This window comes from Patella vulgata, chromosome 3 (assembly GCF_932274485.2).
Source record: "Patella vulgata chromosome 3, xgPatVulg1.2, whole genome shotgun sequence".
Classification (NCBI taxonomy): domain Eukaryota; kingdom Metazoa; phylum Mollusca; class Gastropoda; family Patellidae; genus Patella; species Patella vulgata.
Genome location: NC_065881.2, coordinates 38,056,649 through 38,074,902, shown reverse-complemented (window position 1 = coordinate 38,074,902; position 18,254 = coordinate 38,056,649). Strand labels below are relative to the sequence as shown.

Here is an 18,254-nt window from a genome sequence, read left to right as displayed (position 1 = left end):
ACTTTAGTTCTAATTAAGTAAGAGTGAAGACACTTGGTGTATAGTTTTATCACATCAATACCTTGACTAAGTTCGATAATGAGCATTTTCTGCTCAGGGTAAGCAGAGCCATAAGCAATTTGATTGATCGATAAGCAGAGATAAGCAATCCGATTGGTTGATGCTTTGGGGCATGATAACTTTGGTTATAATTACGTGAGAGAGATGAAACTCTGAATATAGATTTATATCATTACTTTGATTATGTTTGATGTTAAAAATTTCCTGCTTAGGCGAAGGAGCGATAAGCAATTTGATTGGTCAAGACTTTGGAACATAACAACTCTGCTTTTAATTGAGGTAGAATGTTAAATGAATGTCTTGACTTGAATGATTAATATTTCGAGCTAAAGTTAAGCGGAGCTAAGCAATTTCATAACTTTATCAACATTAATGAGTTTGATGTAATAATTAACCCTGCTACTGTGAATGATATTTCTGGTATTACAACTTGTGACCATCAAAAGCAAGTTTAACAATATATGGTGCTTATCAATACAGAAAATTATATAATGTACAATATCATCCATCTAACAGAACTATCAATGAACAAGTTAAACATTATGGTGCTTATCAATATACAAAAATTAAATACATGCCTTATTATCCATCTAACAGATGTAACAAATTTAACATTATGATGTTTATCAATATAGAAAATTAAATACAATAAATATGTATTATCCATCTAACCACAGTTCTGTTTCCTCAAGGTTCGTTTATACATGTACATATAATATAGAGAAGACATTTTATTATTATTCAACAATGTCTAATTATTTTACAGGTACTCTAGATAGATTTATTACTGTACAGTCAGCCCGGTCAGCTGTCGGCCATGATAAAGATGGTAGAGTTATACTTGTACAAATAGATGGTGAAACTAATGTACGTGGGTACGTATAAGGCATCTAAACAAAATTTCAAAATTGATTTTTCAATTTTACACAAGATGTTTTTGACTGGTTCTTTTTCATTCACAGACACAAAATATCTAATGATTATACTGTATAAATGATAATACTGTATAAATGATTATATTGCAAATGAGCAATGATAATACTGCAAATGAATATACTGGAAATAACTCCACTGTGTAAATGAATACTGTGTAAAAGATTATTTGAAGGAGGTGTCTGAGATATTTTAGTGAATAAAACTTATTAATTCTGTGTGAAAGACTCTTAAAACTTTTATCCTACTCCTGTGCAAATATCTGTAATTCTGTAATACTCTTTAAAAGAAATATAAATAATTCACAAATTTCAAACTATATCAGTGCCTTGATTATGACTATGTACTTGCCAATGTTATTGTGGTAAAGGACCGTTTCAATTACCCAGTCACTCATTCAACTAAACCGAACTGTTACATGCAACTAAAAGAGGTGTTTTTTTTTCTTTTCAAAAATATTTGCAGTGTAACATTATATGAGTTTGCTGATATACTATTAGATCTTGGAGTTGTTAATGCTATAAATTTAGATGGTGGTGGATCTACTACAACTGTTATTAACAATACATTAGTTAATTATCCATCTGATAAATGGTAAGTTCTAATGTCAGGTGTATTTGTAAGATATCACAAGAAATATATAGTATTTTTTTATATAGCTATTATAGCATACGCGTATGTCCTCTCTTCATACTGAGACACAATGAAAGTGCACAACTAATTATGCAACTGAAATGTAATCCAATCTTAGCTCCGGCCAGAAAGCTGCTGGGGTGGGGGGGAGTATATTCATTACGTGGTAACACTATGTTTTTATTTGAAACAACAATATTAAAGCCACTGACTGACATTAATAATATTTTAAAATTTGAATTTGGGCCAAGAGATTATTTACCATTGATATTTTGATTTTGTTTTCTTTATTAAATGTTAAAGGAGCTAAATCCCTATATATTTGGGACCTAGAAATGGACACAAATTGGTCAAAATGGATATAATAATGTAATATGAATGTATATAAACTGATTTACATTAAATCGTTTCTGTTTTTACTGTAATTTCCAATCAGTTATGTTCGGCAAAATACGCCAGAAGTCTCAATCGAATGGCAATCTCTAGGGTCTGGTTATTCTAGTCTGCACCGATAGTATTTGGTGCGCATGCTCTCCAGATAAAAATATGGCATCACCGTTTGACATGCCTTGTGGAATATGTCTAGACTTGTTCTTCAAGTTCCTTGTTACAAATGGCGCTGAAACACATTATAGTACCGGTGCACGATTCGTGTACCAATGGTAAAATGTTTATTTTGTCTTAAATATTGGATATCAGAACCACATCTTTTCCAGGTAAAATCACAACATCAATGGTGATTTAAATTAACAAATAATTTGTGTTTTCGATGTCTAAGACTTTGGATGATATTGAGTTAAAGACTTGGGTACTTTAAATAATCAATTTGTGTATATTTGAGTGTTGATTAAGCCATTAAAAATTAGATATTATCTGAAAAATACACAAGCTGATGCATACTGTATGAAATAATTATATGTGATAATTTGGTGTATAAATTTTAATTATAAACTTGTATTTGATTACAGTTTAAACAGCACATTTAACTGTGAGAGAGAAATAACAACTATATTATGTGTACATGAACCACATTGTCAAGTTAAAGATTGTAATAATCATGGTGTATGTGTATTAGGTACATGTAATTGTAGTAAATATTGGACAGGTACCGACTGTAATACTCTATCTTGTCCAGATAATTGTAATCAACATGGTCACTGTAGTCCAGGTATAAATATTTATTTGACTTTTTATAAATATATTGTCGTCGCCCCTGTTCGTCCACAAATTGTTTGTGGAAACTCTAGCCTACAGGTCACAATTTTTATACGCCCACATTGAAATGTGGTTGTATATTGTCATCGCCCCCTTCTGTCCGGCGTCCACAATCTCTTGTGGACAATCTAGAGGCTAAAGTTAATATCCGATTGACTTTAAATTTATACACAGTGTTTAAGGTCATGAGACGAAGAACCCTATTGATTTTCAACGATTTCCGATAATTACTGCCAGAGTTATGGCCCTTGATCACTTCAAAATAGCTTGTGGATGCTCTAGAGACCAAAGTTAATATCCGATTGACTTTAAATTTATACACAGTTTTTAAGCTCATGAGACGAAGAAGCCTATTGATTTTCAACGATTTCCGATAATTACTGTCAAAATTGTGGTCCTTGATCACTTTGACTTCAGATTGATACTGAGAGTTTAAGGTCTTGAGACGAACAAGTATATTGATTTTCAATATCCGACTGACTTCAGATTGATACACAGAGTTTAAGATCTTGAGACGAACAAGTATATTGATCCATGATATTAAAAGTTTTGTATACTAAACTTTAGCATGGGGCAGAACTATTTAAAACCAAACAAATTCTAATGGTTTTCTGATAATTACTTAATGAGTTGTTACTCTTAATCAGATTTTAGTGCATATAAATGTTTCATTATCGAAAAAAGTAAAAATATGCGACAACTCTTGTTGACTGCCCGGAAGATTAGGCTTCTGTAGGTGTATGTTTCATTGCCTGGCAACCTATCTTTGTTGTTAGCTTGTTCTCTATCCATCTCTTGCAAAATGTGGGCGTATCCTGCCTGGCATCCGCTGGTTCATATACATGCAGCCTCCGATCTTGTCTTTTAAAAAGTTACTCCGAATATTCCAGTGTCAGCTGGCAAGTGTTATGGGTAATCATCTCACTCTGTGGTTGATAATCTTTGATATGCCTTTTTATTGGACAATGATTTGATTTAACTTGGTGTATAGTTTTATTGCATCAATACCATGACTAAGTTTGATAATGAGCATTTTCTGCTTAGGTTAAGCAGAGTGATAATAGATGAGCAATTAAAACTGGTCGATACTTTGATTCTTACATCATTACATCATTCCCTTGACTAAGTTTGATGATAAGCAATTTCTTCTTAGGCTAAGCTGAGACTACAATTTGACAGGTCAAGACTTCAGAACACAATAATTATAACTCTCCTTCTAATTGAGGTAGAATGTTCAAACTTGGTGGAAGTATTTATTAGGCAAATGTTCGATGCCTAATTGTTTGAGATTTTGGAACATAACTACTTCGATTCTAACTGGATGAGAGTGATGAAACTTGGTGTATAGTTTCACTACATCAAAACCATTACTAAGTTTGAGCATGAGAATTTTCTGCTTAAGCTATGTATAGATACATGGTTGGATTGCTCTAAACTTTATAAAAAGAGACTTGCAGTTTATAAATATGTCTCATCTATTCACATTTTGTAATGTATACATTTATTTTAGATGGTTGTGTATATATGTAGTGTATAAAAGTTGATTTTGTGATGTATATATTTATTTTAGATGGTTGTGTATGTAGTGATGGATGGTATGGGTATAATTGTTCTACACCATGTACTTTAGGATATTATGGGTATAATTGTTCTAAACAATGTTATTGTTTACATGATGGATATTGTGATAGTATATCTGGTAGATGTAATTGTTCACCAGGATATACAGGAAAATTCTGTGAAACAGGTAAATATTCTGTGAATATCTGTATTTATTTCAACACTAACTGTCTGCTCCTTATAAATTCTTAAAACATTCTATTGTACCAGGTGTTCACATCACATTAAAAATTGTCTCAAAGTACATGTGTAATGGCTTCTGGTTAAATAAGACACACGAGTCAAAAGAAACAAAACACACCATGTATTCATAGAGTTTTAAAATGGTAAGTGATACGTACACTTATCTTTAAAAACTGACTGAGATGTTTAGATTTGAAGTTGGTATACCATAAAATGAATTTGCACAGAGATAAAGAAAGATGCCATAGTAATCCAAAACAGCAAATTCGTGCATATTTGATACGTTCTCATGATAGAATTGGCAAATAAACATGTAGTCATTATTGAGGACTCAATATCAGTAGAATAATTTTTTAAACGCCCACATTTTCATAGCTTGTGTAACCTCTAAAGGCAAAATTTGTATCCGATTTTGATGAAACTTGAGATGTATGTCTATAACCTAAAGATCCCAGTTCCTTTCCATATTTGCGCATATCAGACCGTAACTTCCTGAATTATGGACCCTGATTGTATGAAAAATCATGTCTTTAGCTAGTTGTTCCTGTATAATAGAGGTCACAATGTTTATACGACCACATTTCAATGTGGTCGTATATTATTGTCGTCCCCGTCCGTCCACACATCGGTCCGGTGGTCCGGCGTCCACAATTGCTTGTGGACACTCTACAGGCTACAGTTAATGTCCGATTGACTTCAATATACAAAGTGTTTAAAGGGCATGAGATGAAGAAACCTATTGATTTTCAGCGATTTCCGATAATTACTGCCAGAGTTATGGCCCTTGATCACTTCAAAAATCCTGGAGACGCTCTAGAGGCTAAAGTTAATATCCGATTGACTTTAAATTTATACACAATGTTTAAGGTCATGAGATGAAGAATCTTATTGATTTTCAGCAATTTCCGATAATTATTGCTAGAATTATGGCCCTTGATCACTTTGAAAAATCTTGTGGACGCTCTAGAGGCTAAAGTTAATATCCGATTGACTTTAAATTTATACACAGTATTTAAGGTCATGAGACAAAGAAGCCTATTGATTTTCAGCGATTTCCGATAATTACTGCCAGAGTTTTGGCCCTCGATCACTTCAAAAAATCTTGTGGACGCTCTCTAGAGGCCAAAGTTAATATTCGATTGACTTTAAATTTATACACAGTGTTCAAGGTCATGAGACAAAGAATCATATTGATTTTCAACGATTTCCGATAATTACTGCCAAAGTTATGGCCCTTGATCACTTCGGATTGATACACAGCGTTTAAGGTCTTGAGACGAACAAGTATATTGTATACTGATTTTCAATGAATTTTTATGACTTGAACAGCTAAATCCATGATGTTAAAAGTTTTGTATACTAAACGTTAGCATGGGGCAAAACTTTATAATAGTTTTCTGATAATTACTTAATGAGTTGTTACTGTTGATCAGATTTTAATGTATTATAAATGTTTCATTACCGAAAAAAAGTAAAAATATGCAACAACTCTTGTTGACTGCCCGGACGATTCAGCTGCTGTGGGCGTATGTTTCGTTGCCTGGCAACCTATCTTTAATCAATTTAAAAAAAGCTTGACTGAAACTCCCGGACAAAATGTCCGCTCCATGTACACAAATAGTGTTAAAGTATGTAATATCAAGGTTGTGGACCCTCTAGAGGTCACAATTTTGATAGAACTTAAAACATGTGTTTATGTCACAAAGATCATGGTTCCTTTTGATATTTGCGCATACCGGGCGATAACTTCCGGGCTTATAGCCACAGATTGTACGAAAAATCGTGGGGGGTTTTCTGCTTGTGGCTTCTCTAGAAGTCACAATTTTTAATCTGTTTTTAAAAATCGTTTAAATATAGCAACATTCCACCATAATGAAAGTTGAAGTTGAATTTGGGGAAAATCGAAACGAAACTGAGCGACAAAATGGCCTCTCTTTGTACGCAAATTGTGTAAAAGTATCTAATTCGAAGCTTGTGGAACCTCTAGAGGTCACAATTTTTATCCGATTTTGATGAAACTTAAAATATATCTTTATATCCAAAGATCTCGGTCCCTTTCGATATTTACGCATTTCAGACCATAACTTTCTGGATTATGGCCCCTGATAGAGCAAAAAATCGCTTTTATTTTTAGCTTGTTCTCTATCCATCTCTTCCAAAAGTGGGCATATTTCTGTTGTATATTGAATTCAATGATGTGGGTAATATTAATAATGAAATGCTTGTTTGTATTCATTTTTGGGTTTCATTAAAGAGGTTTTGTAACTTCCACCAATTAATATTATTGGATTAGGGATATGGGTGGAGGTTTTTAACTAGAAAAGTGTGTAGTGTATCTTATTAACAAATCAAATCATAGTATAGTCAAATCAGCTCAAATAAAAAATATTTCCACTGATCTAACTCAAGAGTTAAATTGAGATGTTACTTATTAAAAAAGCTTGTCAATTTTGTTATTACTACATTTGCTGGGTTTACAGAATGTGCATTTGGTTACTATGGTGATAACTGTAAAGAAGTGTGTACATGTGATAATGGATGTTTTTGTCATCCAGTAACAGGCAGCTGTAATTTATCTACTCTTTCTTCTGATCTTCAACAAGGTAAGTATGTTTACATACATACATATGTATTTTGTTATGAAATTTTCTTGATGTGACATTGATTCAATATGGTTTTCAGTAAATACGACATAACTAAGTTTTAGAATCTGATCTATTACAATTTGTCATTTTGGATACTTTGATATTTATACTGTATTTAATCTAAATGACTATCAAAAAGAAACTTAAAAATATATGTAGCTTTTTTATACGCCCACATTTTCATGTGGACTTATTATGCCATCGCTCCTGTCTGTGCGTGAGACAAAGATTCCCATCCGATTGACTTTAGATTGATACATAGAGTTTAAGGTCTTGAGACAAATTTTGATAACTTGAACAGCTTAATCTATGATATTAAATGTTTCGTATACGTTAGCATGGAGCAGAACTAAAAGCCAAACAAATTCTAATGATTTTATGATAATTACTTAATGAGTTGTTACTCTTAATCAGATTTTAGTGTATTATAAATGTTTCATTACCGACAATAGAAAAAATATGCGACTTAGCTGCTGTGGGCATAAGTTTTGTTGCCTGGCAACCTATCTTTATCTGATTTACCAAACCGTTCAAATATATCATCGTTAGACCCTTATGATGATTGAGTTCCAATTCGTGAAAATCGGACGGAAACTGCCCGACTAAATGACCACTCCTAATACGCAAATAGTGTAAAAGTATGGTATATCAAGGTTGTGGACCCTCTAATTTTGATGAAACTTATGATATATGTTTATGTCCCAAAGATCTTGGTTCCTTTTGATTTTCGCGCATATCAGACCTTAACTTCCTGGATTATGGCCTCTGATTGTACGAAAAGTCACGTTTTAAGCTTGTGGATCCACTAGAGATCACAATTTTTATCTGATTTTAAAAAACGTTTAAATGTATCACCGTTACACCCTAATGACGGTTAACTTCGAATTTCGTGAAAATCGGTCCGAAACTGCCTGACAAAATGGCCTCTCCTTGTACGCAAATTTTGTAAGAGTATATAATACCAATGTTGTAGACCCTTAACAGGTCACAATTTTTATCTGATTTTTATGAAACTTAAAATATATGTTTATATCCCAAAGATCTTCGCTCCTGTCGATATTCGCGCATATCGGACATTGACTTCCTGGATTATGGCCCCTGATTGTACGAAAAATTACGTTTTTAGCTTCTGTACCCTATAGAGGATACAATTTTTATTATACGCCTACATAGAAATGTTGTCGTATATTGCCGTCGCCCCCGTTCGTACATCCATTCGTCCATCATCCACAATTTCTTGTGAACACTATACAGCCTACATTTATCATCTGATTGTTTTGAAACTATGTTGTTTACATTAGTGAGATGAAGAATCCTATTTCATTTCAATAATTTTCGTTAATTTCTTCTTGAGTTATGGCCCTTGTTTCACTTTGTTGAACCTTGTGAATGCTCCTACAACAAAAGGTATTGTTCGATCTGTATAAAATTTATATGCATCATTTAGATTAGTAAAACAAAGAATCATATTGAATTTCATCAATTTCCGTTAATTACGTCAAGAGTAAGGCCCTTGTTTCACTTTGTTGCGCCTTGTAAATACTCTTATGATAATAGTTATCATCCGATCTGTCTGAAATTTACACAGATCATTTAAATTAGTAACACGAAGACTCCTATTGAATTTAAGCAATTTCCAATAATTATGTCTAGAGTTATTGCCCTTGTTTAACTTTGTTGAACCTTGTAAACATTTGAAGGAGCGAAAGTTGTTATCTGATCTGTACGAAATTTATATGCATCATTTAAATTAGTGAAACGAAGAATCATATTGAATTTCAGCATTTTAAAATAATTACTTGTAGACTTATGTGTTGAACCTTGTGAACATTCGAAGGACGAAAGTTTTCATCTGATCTGTACGAAATTTGTATGCATCATTTAACTTAGTGAAACAAAGAATCCTTTTGAATTTCAGCATTTTCAAATAATTACTTGTAAAGTTATGGCCATTGTTTAACCTTGTTGAACCTTGTGAATACTCAAATGATGAAAGTTGTCATCGGATCTGTATGAAATTTAAATTAGTGAAATCAAGAATCCTATTGAATTCCAGCAATTTCTGTCGATTGCTTCAAAATTTATGGCCTTTGTTTTACTTTGTTGAACTTGTGAACATTCAAGTGGCAAAAGTTATAATCCAATCTGCTTGAAATTTATATGTATTATTTGAATTAGTAAAATGAAAAAGCCAGTCAAATTTCAACAATTTCTGTAAATTACTTCCAGAGTTAAGGCCCTTGTTTCAGTTTGTAGAACCTTGTATGAAATTGTCTTGTAAATAAATTAAATGGACGCTCCTTGTACTCAAATAGTGAAAAGTATGTAATACCAAGGTTGTGGACCCTCTAGAAGTCACAATTTTGTAAAAATCTGAACGAAACTGCTCGACAAAATGGCCGCTCCTTGTATGCAAATAGTTGTGGACCCTCTAGAGGTCACAATTTTTTCCTATTGTGATGAAACTTAAAATATGTTTATATCCTGAAGATCTCGGTTCCTGTAGATATTCACGCATATCGGTTGGATTGTAACTTCCTGGATTATGGCCCCTGATTGTAAGAAAAATTGCTTCCTTTTTTTATCCCGCGCCGAACGAAGTTAGGGAGGAATATTGAAATGGGGGTCCGTCCGTCCGTCCGTTCCGATTTCGTTTCCGGAGCATATCTCATAAACCGTTCAAGATATCTTTCTGAAATTTTGTACATACATCAACCTATTACAGTAGTTGTGCCTTTTGCTATTTAAACATTTCTGGGATTTATATTTTTTTTGTGTTTCCATGGAAACAAATTTGACTTAGTTTTTGATGAATAATTTTGTTTCCGGAGCATATCTCATAAACCGTTCAAGATATCTTTTTGAAACTTTGTACAGGCATCAACCCAATTACAGTAGTTGTGCCTTTTGCTATTTAGACATTTCTGGGATATATATTTTTTGTGTTTCCATGGAAAAAATTTGACTTAGTTTTTGGTGTACAATTTTGTTTCCGGAGCATATCTCATAAACCGTTCAAGATATCTTTCTGAAACTTTGTACACACATCAACCTATTACAATAGTTGTGCCTTTTGCTATTTAGGAATTTCTGGGATTTATATTTTTTGGGTTTCCATGGAAACAAATTGGACTTAGTTTTTGGTGTATAATTTTGTTTCCGGAGCATATGTCATAAATCGTTCAAGATATCTTCTTGGCACTTGTACAAACATCAGTCTGTGATAGTTGTGCGTTTTGCTATTTAGGATTTTCTGGGATTTATATTTTTCGTGTTACCATGCAAACAAATTTGACTTAGTTCTTGGTGTTCTAATTCGTTTACAGAGCATATCTCATAACCATTCAAGAAATCTTCATGAAACTTTCTACAAACATTAACTTATTATATTAGTTGTGCCTTTTGCTAATTTGGAATTTCTGGGATTTAATCAGTTTTGTGTTTCTATGGAAACAAATTTGACTTAGTTTTTATGCACAATTTTGTTTCCGAACCATTTCTCATAAATCGTTCAAAATACCTTTTTGAAACTTTGAACACACATCATCCTATTATAGTAGTTGTGCCTTTATAGAAATTTGTCGGATTTAATAATTTTTGCGTTGCCATGGAAAAAAAATTCTCTGTTGAATGATTTTTACTACACATTTGAATTATTTTTGGGAATATAATTATATCTCAGAAACTGTTTAAGATACCTTTATAACACTTTTACATTTATCAACCTATTCTTTTATTTTTTGATGACCTTCCTTCTATCCCGATTTCATTTCTAGAGCATATTTCATTATCTGTTCAGAGAAATCTTTTTAAAACTTTATACAAACATCAAACTATTAAAGTATTTTATTTTCTGATGTATAAGCTTAATGTTTAACATATAGCAGCTGATTGAGGTAGGCAAAGGTTGTTGTGCAAACCTTACAGGGAGTAGTGACTGTGCCTTGCCGAGCTACTATTATCAGAGTATAAATCTTCTGACTAATCCCATTGATATTCCAAGAAGCTGTTTTTCCTTATGCCTTCCAAACAAGTTCAAGGGCGCGGGATGATGATGACTAGTCATCTTGGTTTTTTTTAGATTTTTCTCTGTCCATCTCTTGCAAATTGTAAGCGTATCTAGCATGGCAACCACTTGTTTTAAATTTGATGATAGTATGAATACTGCCACCTTCAATTGTACAACAAAAGTGGGTCATAAGTTGAAAAGATCTTGACCTTTCAAACAGAAGCTGTCACAAATATAGTTAAACAGTTACATGATTTTTTTCAGCATCTTCTTGTTTTGTGGAGGCTGAAATCAAATCTCATCATTTAATATATAGTCAGTCAGATCAGTATGGGTAGGTAGCTCATCTAATATATATAGTCAGTTAGATCAGTAAGGGTAAGGTAGCTCATTTCTCAATGGGGCGCTTACTTGGTCTATGAAATGCCTTGGACTTTGGGAAGAGATTTTGCAGAATTCTAATGGTCGGAAAACACATACATCATGAGTAAAATATGTTTCAATTTCTCCTGGGATTGAATATGCAACAAGTAAAAATTCATAAGCACAATAGATCGCCTTAAAATTTCTTAATTCAAAGATTTTTTACGTATTTCTGAAACAAACTATACTTCCGATAACTTCTTACCAACTGTTTGACTAACATTATTCGTATGACAATCAAGAATACATTTTGAAATATCTCTCATTTTCTTAGACCAACATACCCATAACAGGGAATTATTTTTTTTTCAAACATGACAAGCTGACTAGGTTATTTTATACCGTTGCAATTTAGGTGCACGAATTCGCACAAAATTATTCCCTTCTATTTTGGCATTGTTTGTTTACCTCATTAATTCATTTAGTTTGAGACCGACTGCGGTGAGCACTCTGTTTGAGACCGACTATTTTTTTTACCATGGGGGGGGGGGGAAACATTTCTTAGAACAACATGCAACAGAATAAGAGTGCAAAACATTTTTTCAGACATGACAAGCAGACATGGTTATTTTATGCTATAGTTTTGTGTGACGTATGCATAATTTTGAGACCGACTGCAGTGACTGCACTTATTTTGAGACCAACTATTTTTCTCCCTGAGGGAAATTTTGTTCTTAGAGAGAGAGAGAGAAATGGGGTTTAACGTCCACTTGACACAAACTAGGTCACCTCGGGACCAACATATGGTTTAATTTTATTTCAATAATTCGCTTGCGCATAGGGGTCTTTAGCAGTGGGAGGAAACCGGAGGATCCGGAGAAAACCCACGAGGTTGGACAGGCGACCCTACTCCTTGTCATGTACAACCGGGGGTTTTGAAACCACGCCAGTCGACTCAATGACAGACTTTATGATACAGCGCGCGAACGCTAACCATTCAGCCATCCAACCCCCCTTTGTTCTTAGAACAACAGGGGCGGTTGGATGGCCAAAAGGTTAGCACGCGCGTGCTGTATCATATGGTCTGTCATTGAGTCAACTGGCGGGGTTTCGATTCCCCGGTTGTACGTGACAAGCTCGTGGCTTTTCTCCGGGTCCTCGGGTTTCCTCCCACAGCTATAGACCCCTACGCGCAAGTGAATTATGGAAATAAAGTTGAACCATATGTTAGTCCTGAAATGACCTAGTTTGTGTCGAGTGGACGTTAAACCCCATTTCTCTCTCTCTCTCTCTTAGAACAACATACTCACAACAGAATAAGAGTGAAACACAACATTTATTCAAACATGATAAGTTGACATGTTTATTTTATACTAAAGTTTTGCGTGAGTAGCGTGACGTATGCAGTGAACACTTATTTTGATACCGACTGCTCTTATTTTGCGACCGACTGCACGGATTTTGCGACCGACTATTTTTTTTTCCTGCGGGGGTACACCCCCCCACACACACTTTTACGCCCCTGGCCGTGGGCATATGTTGCATTGCCTGGCAACCTATAATTTGTCCAAAATCAGAATACATGTGGGTTTTTTTCTTTTGAAACTTACTACACTTGCTTGGTTAGTCATAAGAAGGAACTCTATCATATTTGAAGTCATGCTCTTATTTTACAAGGGGTTATGGCACCTATCACCAAAACCTTGTAAACTCTGTACTACTGGTCATAATTTTTAAGACTTGCTAAGATTTGCTTGGAGATGGAAACCTATCAAAATTCAGAGGGTTTTTTTTGTTGTTGTTTTGTAACAATACTAACATTGTTGATTCTTTTTGTTTCCCTTTAAAATGCTGTTTTTATTTCAGTATTTGTGTCAGTAGTGTTATATCTATGAGTGTGGTAGCAGCAATGAGTATTATACTCAACATATCTTTAATTTGTTTACACTTCATATCAAAAAAACGCCATAAAGCAGAAACTAAACAAGCTGTGAAAAAAACTATCAAAAAAATAATAAATGCCAAGTCAACTGACAATGAAACAGATACAGAGTTAGAAGAGGAGGCTGATGAAGAAACAAAGTTATTTTCCAAAAACAAAAAACCAAAGAGATGATATGAATTAAATGCTATGATGATTTTTTTTTTTTTTTTTTTTTTGATATGCCTCTCAGAATCAATACTGTTTGCACTATATATACTGTTCTCATCAATTTATTTGTCAATTCTGTATAAACTTGCAATATCCCTATACTTATATTATTTATCCATCTTCATTGTTCTTGTTATCATTATACAACCCTTACCAAAACTATGCTTGACTGTCTACATTGGGATTTGAACTTTTTCGGGTTGGAGGATTTTAAGTATGACTCAAAAAAGACTTAAAGTGTGGGCCGATAAATTGTAAGATTAAAATAACTGTTATTTAAAGAAACAAATTTGGCATCACTCCACTCGGCTGGTCATTTATACACTACGTTGGATCAAACTGGAAAGGACAAAATAAAGAACTATGCAATTTTCATACTACTGAGTTGCCAATATATTACATAAAATGTTATAAAACCTCAAAAGGTACAATCAGCATATGCTTTATTATAAAAACTTTAAGAATTTTATAAGTGTCTAGCTTGCAAAAGCTAGAATAAATTTATTTTGCACGGTTCACTCACTCTCTTTTTCCTTACATCGCTTTGTTAGAAATATTAGATATGGTATTGGGTACGATATCATTGCCACTGACACCAACCTGACTATATATTGGGTGATCATCATATGAGACGGAAATGTGACAAACTGTTTTAACATGAAACTTTTTGGTCAACCTTGCTTTGGAAAAAAGCATTATCTGCTCCTGGAAGGGTAATGTGTGAATATGGTTAAGCTTTATTAGACCTTTCAAAATAGCATCCACCAGCTGTAAACAAATGATATTTAAAGCGAACCAAGATAAATTATGCATTTACTATGATTTAATGGACGTTTACTAGGAACAATAATGTCAATAACATTTTCCTTAATGGAGGGTTGTACTGTATGAAGCAATATTGCTAGAATTTTTGCTCTTGAAATTAATGATGGCATTATATTGTATTAATTAATATCTTTGGCAAGTTATTAGATTCATATATATGTACTTAAATCAAGTTAGCGAATGAGTGGCATATTGTTACATAAAAAAAGTCATAATGTGGTAAACATTCAATTGAAGGTTGATAACATTATCTTGTGGGAAATTTCTCAGGTAAATTTCCACTATCTATATAAGGGTGGGTTTTGACGTCATTTGGCCCAATTAAACCAATCTCTCTAATTATTTACATCATATTTGACCAATTAGATAATTGAAGGTCCAACACTCAAAGCTACAAAACTATTATACTTGTGAGAATTCGTCAGACAGCAGACATATGCTGGAAGTGAAAAAATGTAACAGTTTCTATCAGCAGACTCACCCAGCGGGTCTGACTGGCTAGGGTTTGAGAGTGAATTTAGTATTATAATCTATACTATGCTTGTATCCATGTATCCCGCTATAATATGACATAAAACTTTAGAAACCGTACCTGTCATCGTGTTTGTTAAACATACAATATTCTGGGGCTGACAACGTGAAATGTCAGAGTGGCAATTAAAGAACCAGTTAAAGAATTACAAAGACAACCAATGACAAATTCTGGACAATCAAGGGCTGTTCTAAAATATGTAGCAGAGAAAAAAAAAATATGCGTCACACGTTGGATGTGGGGAGTTGTCTCCGCGTATTTTCCACATCTAACCAGCGACTGCATAGCGCTAGGCATAGTGTTACATTCAACAGGATGTTGATTGGAGTACTGTAGTTGGCAACATGATATTTATGTACATATCTTTATTAAAAGTATCATTATCCTTTAACACTATCTTCTAACATAAATTTTGTATACTCTTTGTAAATTTTCTTTAAAACTGAAAATAATTTCAATATAAATTCTTCTTCATCATGTCTGGTAACTATCTTGGTTGCTTGCAGTTTAAAGCACTGTTCTAACTGTTTAGCTTTAATGACAGAAATTCACAAAATTATTCTGAGAATGTATATGTATGTGCCAAAATAGTGATATTACGGTGTCTAATTTAAGACATGCAAACAATAAAGAGATACGAAGTGAAGCAACTTGGATGGCTTTGGTAAACGACTTGTGACCAAATGGGTTAGGGTAGTGGCCTGTTCGATAGTATTATCCTGCGCACTTGACTTAACTATCTTGGGTGCACAACCTTATTGTCTGCAGCAAGCGATGTAATTATCGCACACACTCAAATTGATTATATAATATTTATTTTTAAATGAAGCAATTCCTACTTGAGAGCTGTCAGTTCTCTAAACAAGAGAACAAGTTTTTCATACAATTTAATTGGAACAAATGAGGTGTTAAATAATTATTTTATTGATAAACCATTCAAAATCTCCACTGCAAAATCTTCTTTTATATTAAAACCCACATCGCTAGGATCTCTCTGTTTATTTTTATGTGGACGTAAATTGTCGTCACCCCTGTCCGTCCGTCCACAATTGTTTGTAGACACTCTACAGGTCACAATTTTTATCCGATTTCAACGAAACTTGAAATATAGGTTTATCTCCCTAAGATCTCGGTTCCTTTGGATATTGGCATGTATCGGACTGTAACTTCATGGATTATGGCCTCTGATTGTACGAATAATCACGTTTTAGCTTGTGGACCCTATAGAGGTCACAATTTTTATCTGATTTTGTTGAAATTTTAAATTTAAGGTTATAACCCATATATCTGGGTTCCTTTTGATATTCGCCTATATCGGACCGTAACTTCCTGAATTATGGCCCCTAATTGTACGAAAAATCATGTTTTTTTAGGTTGAGGACCCTATAGAGGTCACAATTTTATTCTGATTTAAAAAAACGTTGAGTTTGAATTTCGTGAAAATCGGACCAAAACTGCTGGACAAAATGGCCGCCCCGTGTATGCAAACAGTGTAAAAATATGGTATATCAATGTTGTCGACCCTCTAGAGCTCACAATTTTGATCCGATTTTGATGCAACTTGAAATGCATGTCTATAACACAAAGATCTTGGTTACTTTTGAAATTCGCGCATATCGGATCGTAACTTCCTGAATTATGTCCCCTGATTGTACGAAAAATCACATTTTTTCTGTGATCCCTCCAGAGGTCACAATTTTTATCCGATTAAAAAAAAAAAGTTATAGTATATAACCATTACACCCTAATGATGGTTGAGTTTGAAATTCGTGAAAATCGGACCAAAACTGCCGGACAAAATTGCCACCCCTCGTACGCAAATAGTGTAAACATATGGCATATCAAGGTTTTGATGAAACTTGAAATATATCTTTATAACCCAAAGATCTTGGTTCGTGTCGATATTCGCGCATATCGGATCGTAACTTCCTGAATTATTGATTGTTCGAAAAATCACTTTTTGTTTAGCTTGTTCTCTATCCATCTCTTGCAAAATGTGGGCGTATCCTGCCTGGCAGCCACTGATTTTTGTTAATTTTCTTTTATAGACTGTGAATTTTGTGCTCTTTCTGATTACCTAACAACGTGTACACAGTGACAGACCATCCACTGCAGAAATGATGTATTTTTACAGGGTGTAATATTTATTGTTATTGGGGGTGTATGGTACTAACATCTATTAAATGTTTTAAACAACTGTTAAACTTACACATTCTTTAATCTTGTTAATTGTTTTAAACCTTGTTAATTGTTTTAAAGTGCAATAATATTTGACTATGCAGTTGATATAGATTAGATTGGGAAAATAAATTTATCCACCATTGTTAACAATTGTTTTTCTCATTTAAATTATTTTTAAAGGCCCGAGTCTATTCTGAGATCACCACCTAATCCTGTACAAAATTTTAACAAATATAATTATGACTAGAGCATCGCTAACACTGCAATATACGTCCACATTCCTGCTTTCATTAATATGAAGAGAATGAAATATGAAATAGCTGCAATGACTGTAATTTGTAATATGACAAGAGGCAACAAAAGGCTAGGTGTTGAGTTTGTTTTGCTAAATTTAGAGACTAAAAATTAACAAAAAAGTGTGTGACACTGCCCCAGGGAGTTGGGGCATGCACCAAAATAAATGGTTGCTGTCTTTACAGTTTAAGGAATAAATATGCAAAGTTCCAAGATGATCCATTCAGAATTGCAGCCTGCAGATAAAAATACAAAAATTTGGCGTGGCTCTGCCCCTGGGGGGTGGATTTGGAACAATATAAATAGGTACCACCCTATTATTGAAATGATTGAAATGCTAAATTTGAACAAAATCTGTTAATTATAGCAACCTGTAGAGTATTTACAGACAAAAAAAGTGGGTGTGGTACCACACCCCTGGGGGTCAGGACATGTACCAAAATAAATAGTTGCTATCCTTACAGGAATAAATATGCCAGGTTCCAGGATGATTCATTTTGAATTCCTGCCTGTAGACAAAAAAAACACAAAAATTAGGCGTGGGTTGGACCAATATAAATAGGTACAACCCTATGATAATTCATTCTGAACTGGATCTAAATCTGTTCA

At 33.7% G+C, this 18,254-nt stretch overlaps 1 protein-coding gene across 3 annotated transcripts in view; it reads left to right on the top strand.

The window, feature by feature from the left end:
• LOC126814444 (N-acetylglucosamine-1-phosphodiester alpha-N-acetylglucosaminidase) overlaps positions 1 to 17,493 on the top strand; it is a 28,382-nt gene extending 10,889 nt beyond the window's left edge. Inside the window, exons 5-12 of one of the 3 annotated variants that reach the window (XM_050539571.2) lie at positions 827 to 935; positions 1,459 to 1,587; positions 2,595 to 2,794; positions 4,412 to 4,588; positions 7,125 to 7,247; positions 11,563 to 11,632; positions 13,528 to 13,743; positions 17,219 to 17,493. In XM_050539571.2, coding sequence (XP_050395528.1) covers positions 827 to 935; positions 1,459 to 1,587; positions 2,595 to 2,794; positions 4,412 to 4,588; positions 7,125 to 7,247; positions 11,563 to 11,632; positions 13,528 to 13,743; positions 17,219 to 17,225 — 1,031 coding nt within the window. In that variant the 3' untranslated portion in view covers positions 17,226 to 17,493. The remainder of the gene's footprint in view (positions 1 to 826; positions 936 to 1,458; positions 1,588 to 2,594; positions 2,795 to 4,411; positions 4,589 to 7,124; positions 7,248 to 11,562; positions 11,633 to 13,527; positions 13,744 to 17,218) is intronic. The other 2 variants (XM_050539572.2, XM_050539573.2) reach the window with 2 other exon arrangements.
• The last annotated feature ends 761 nt before the right edge of the window (positions 17,494 to 18,254 follow it).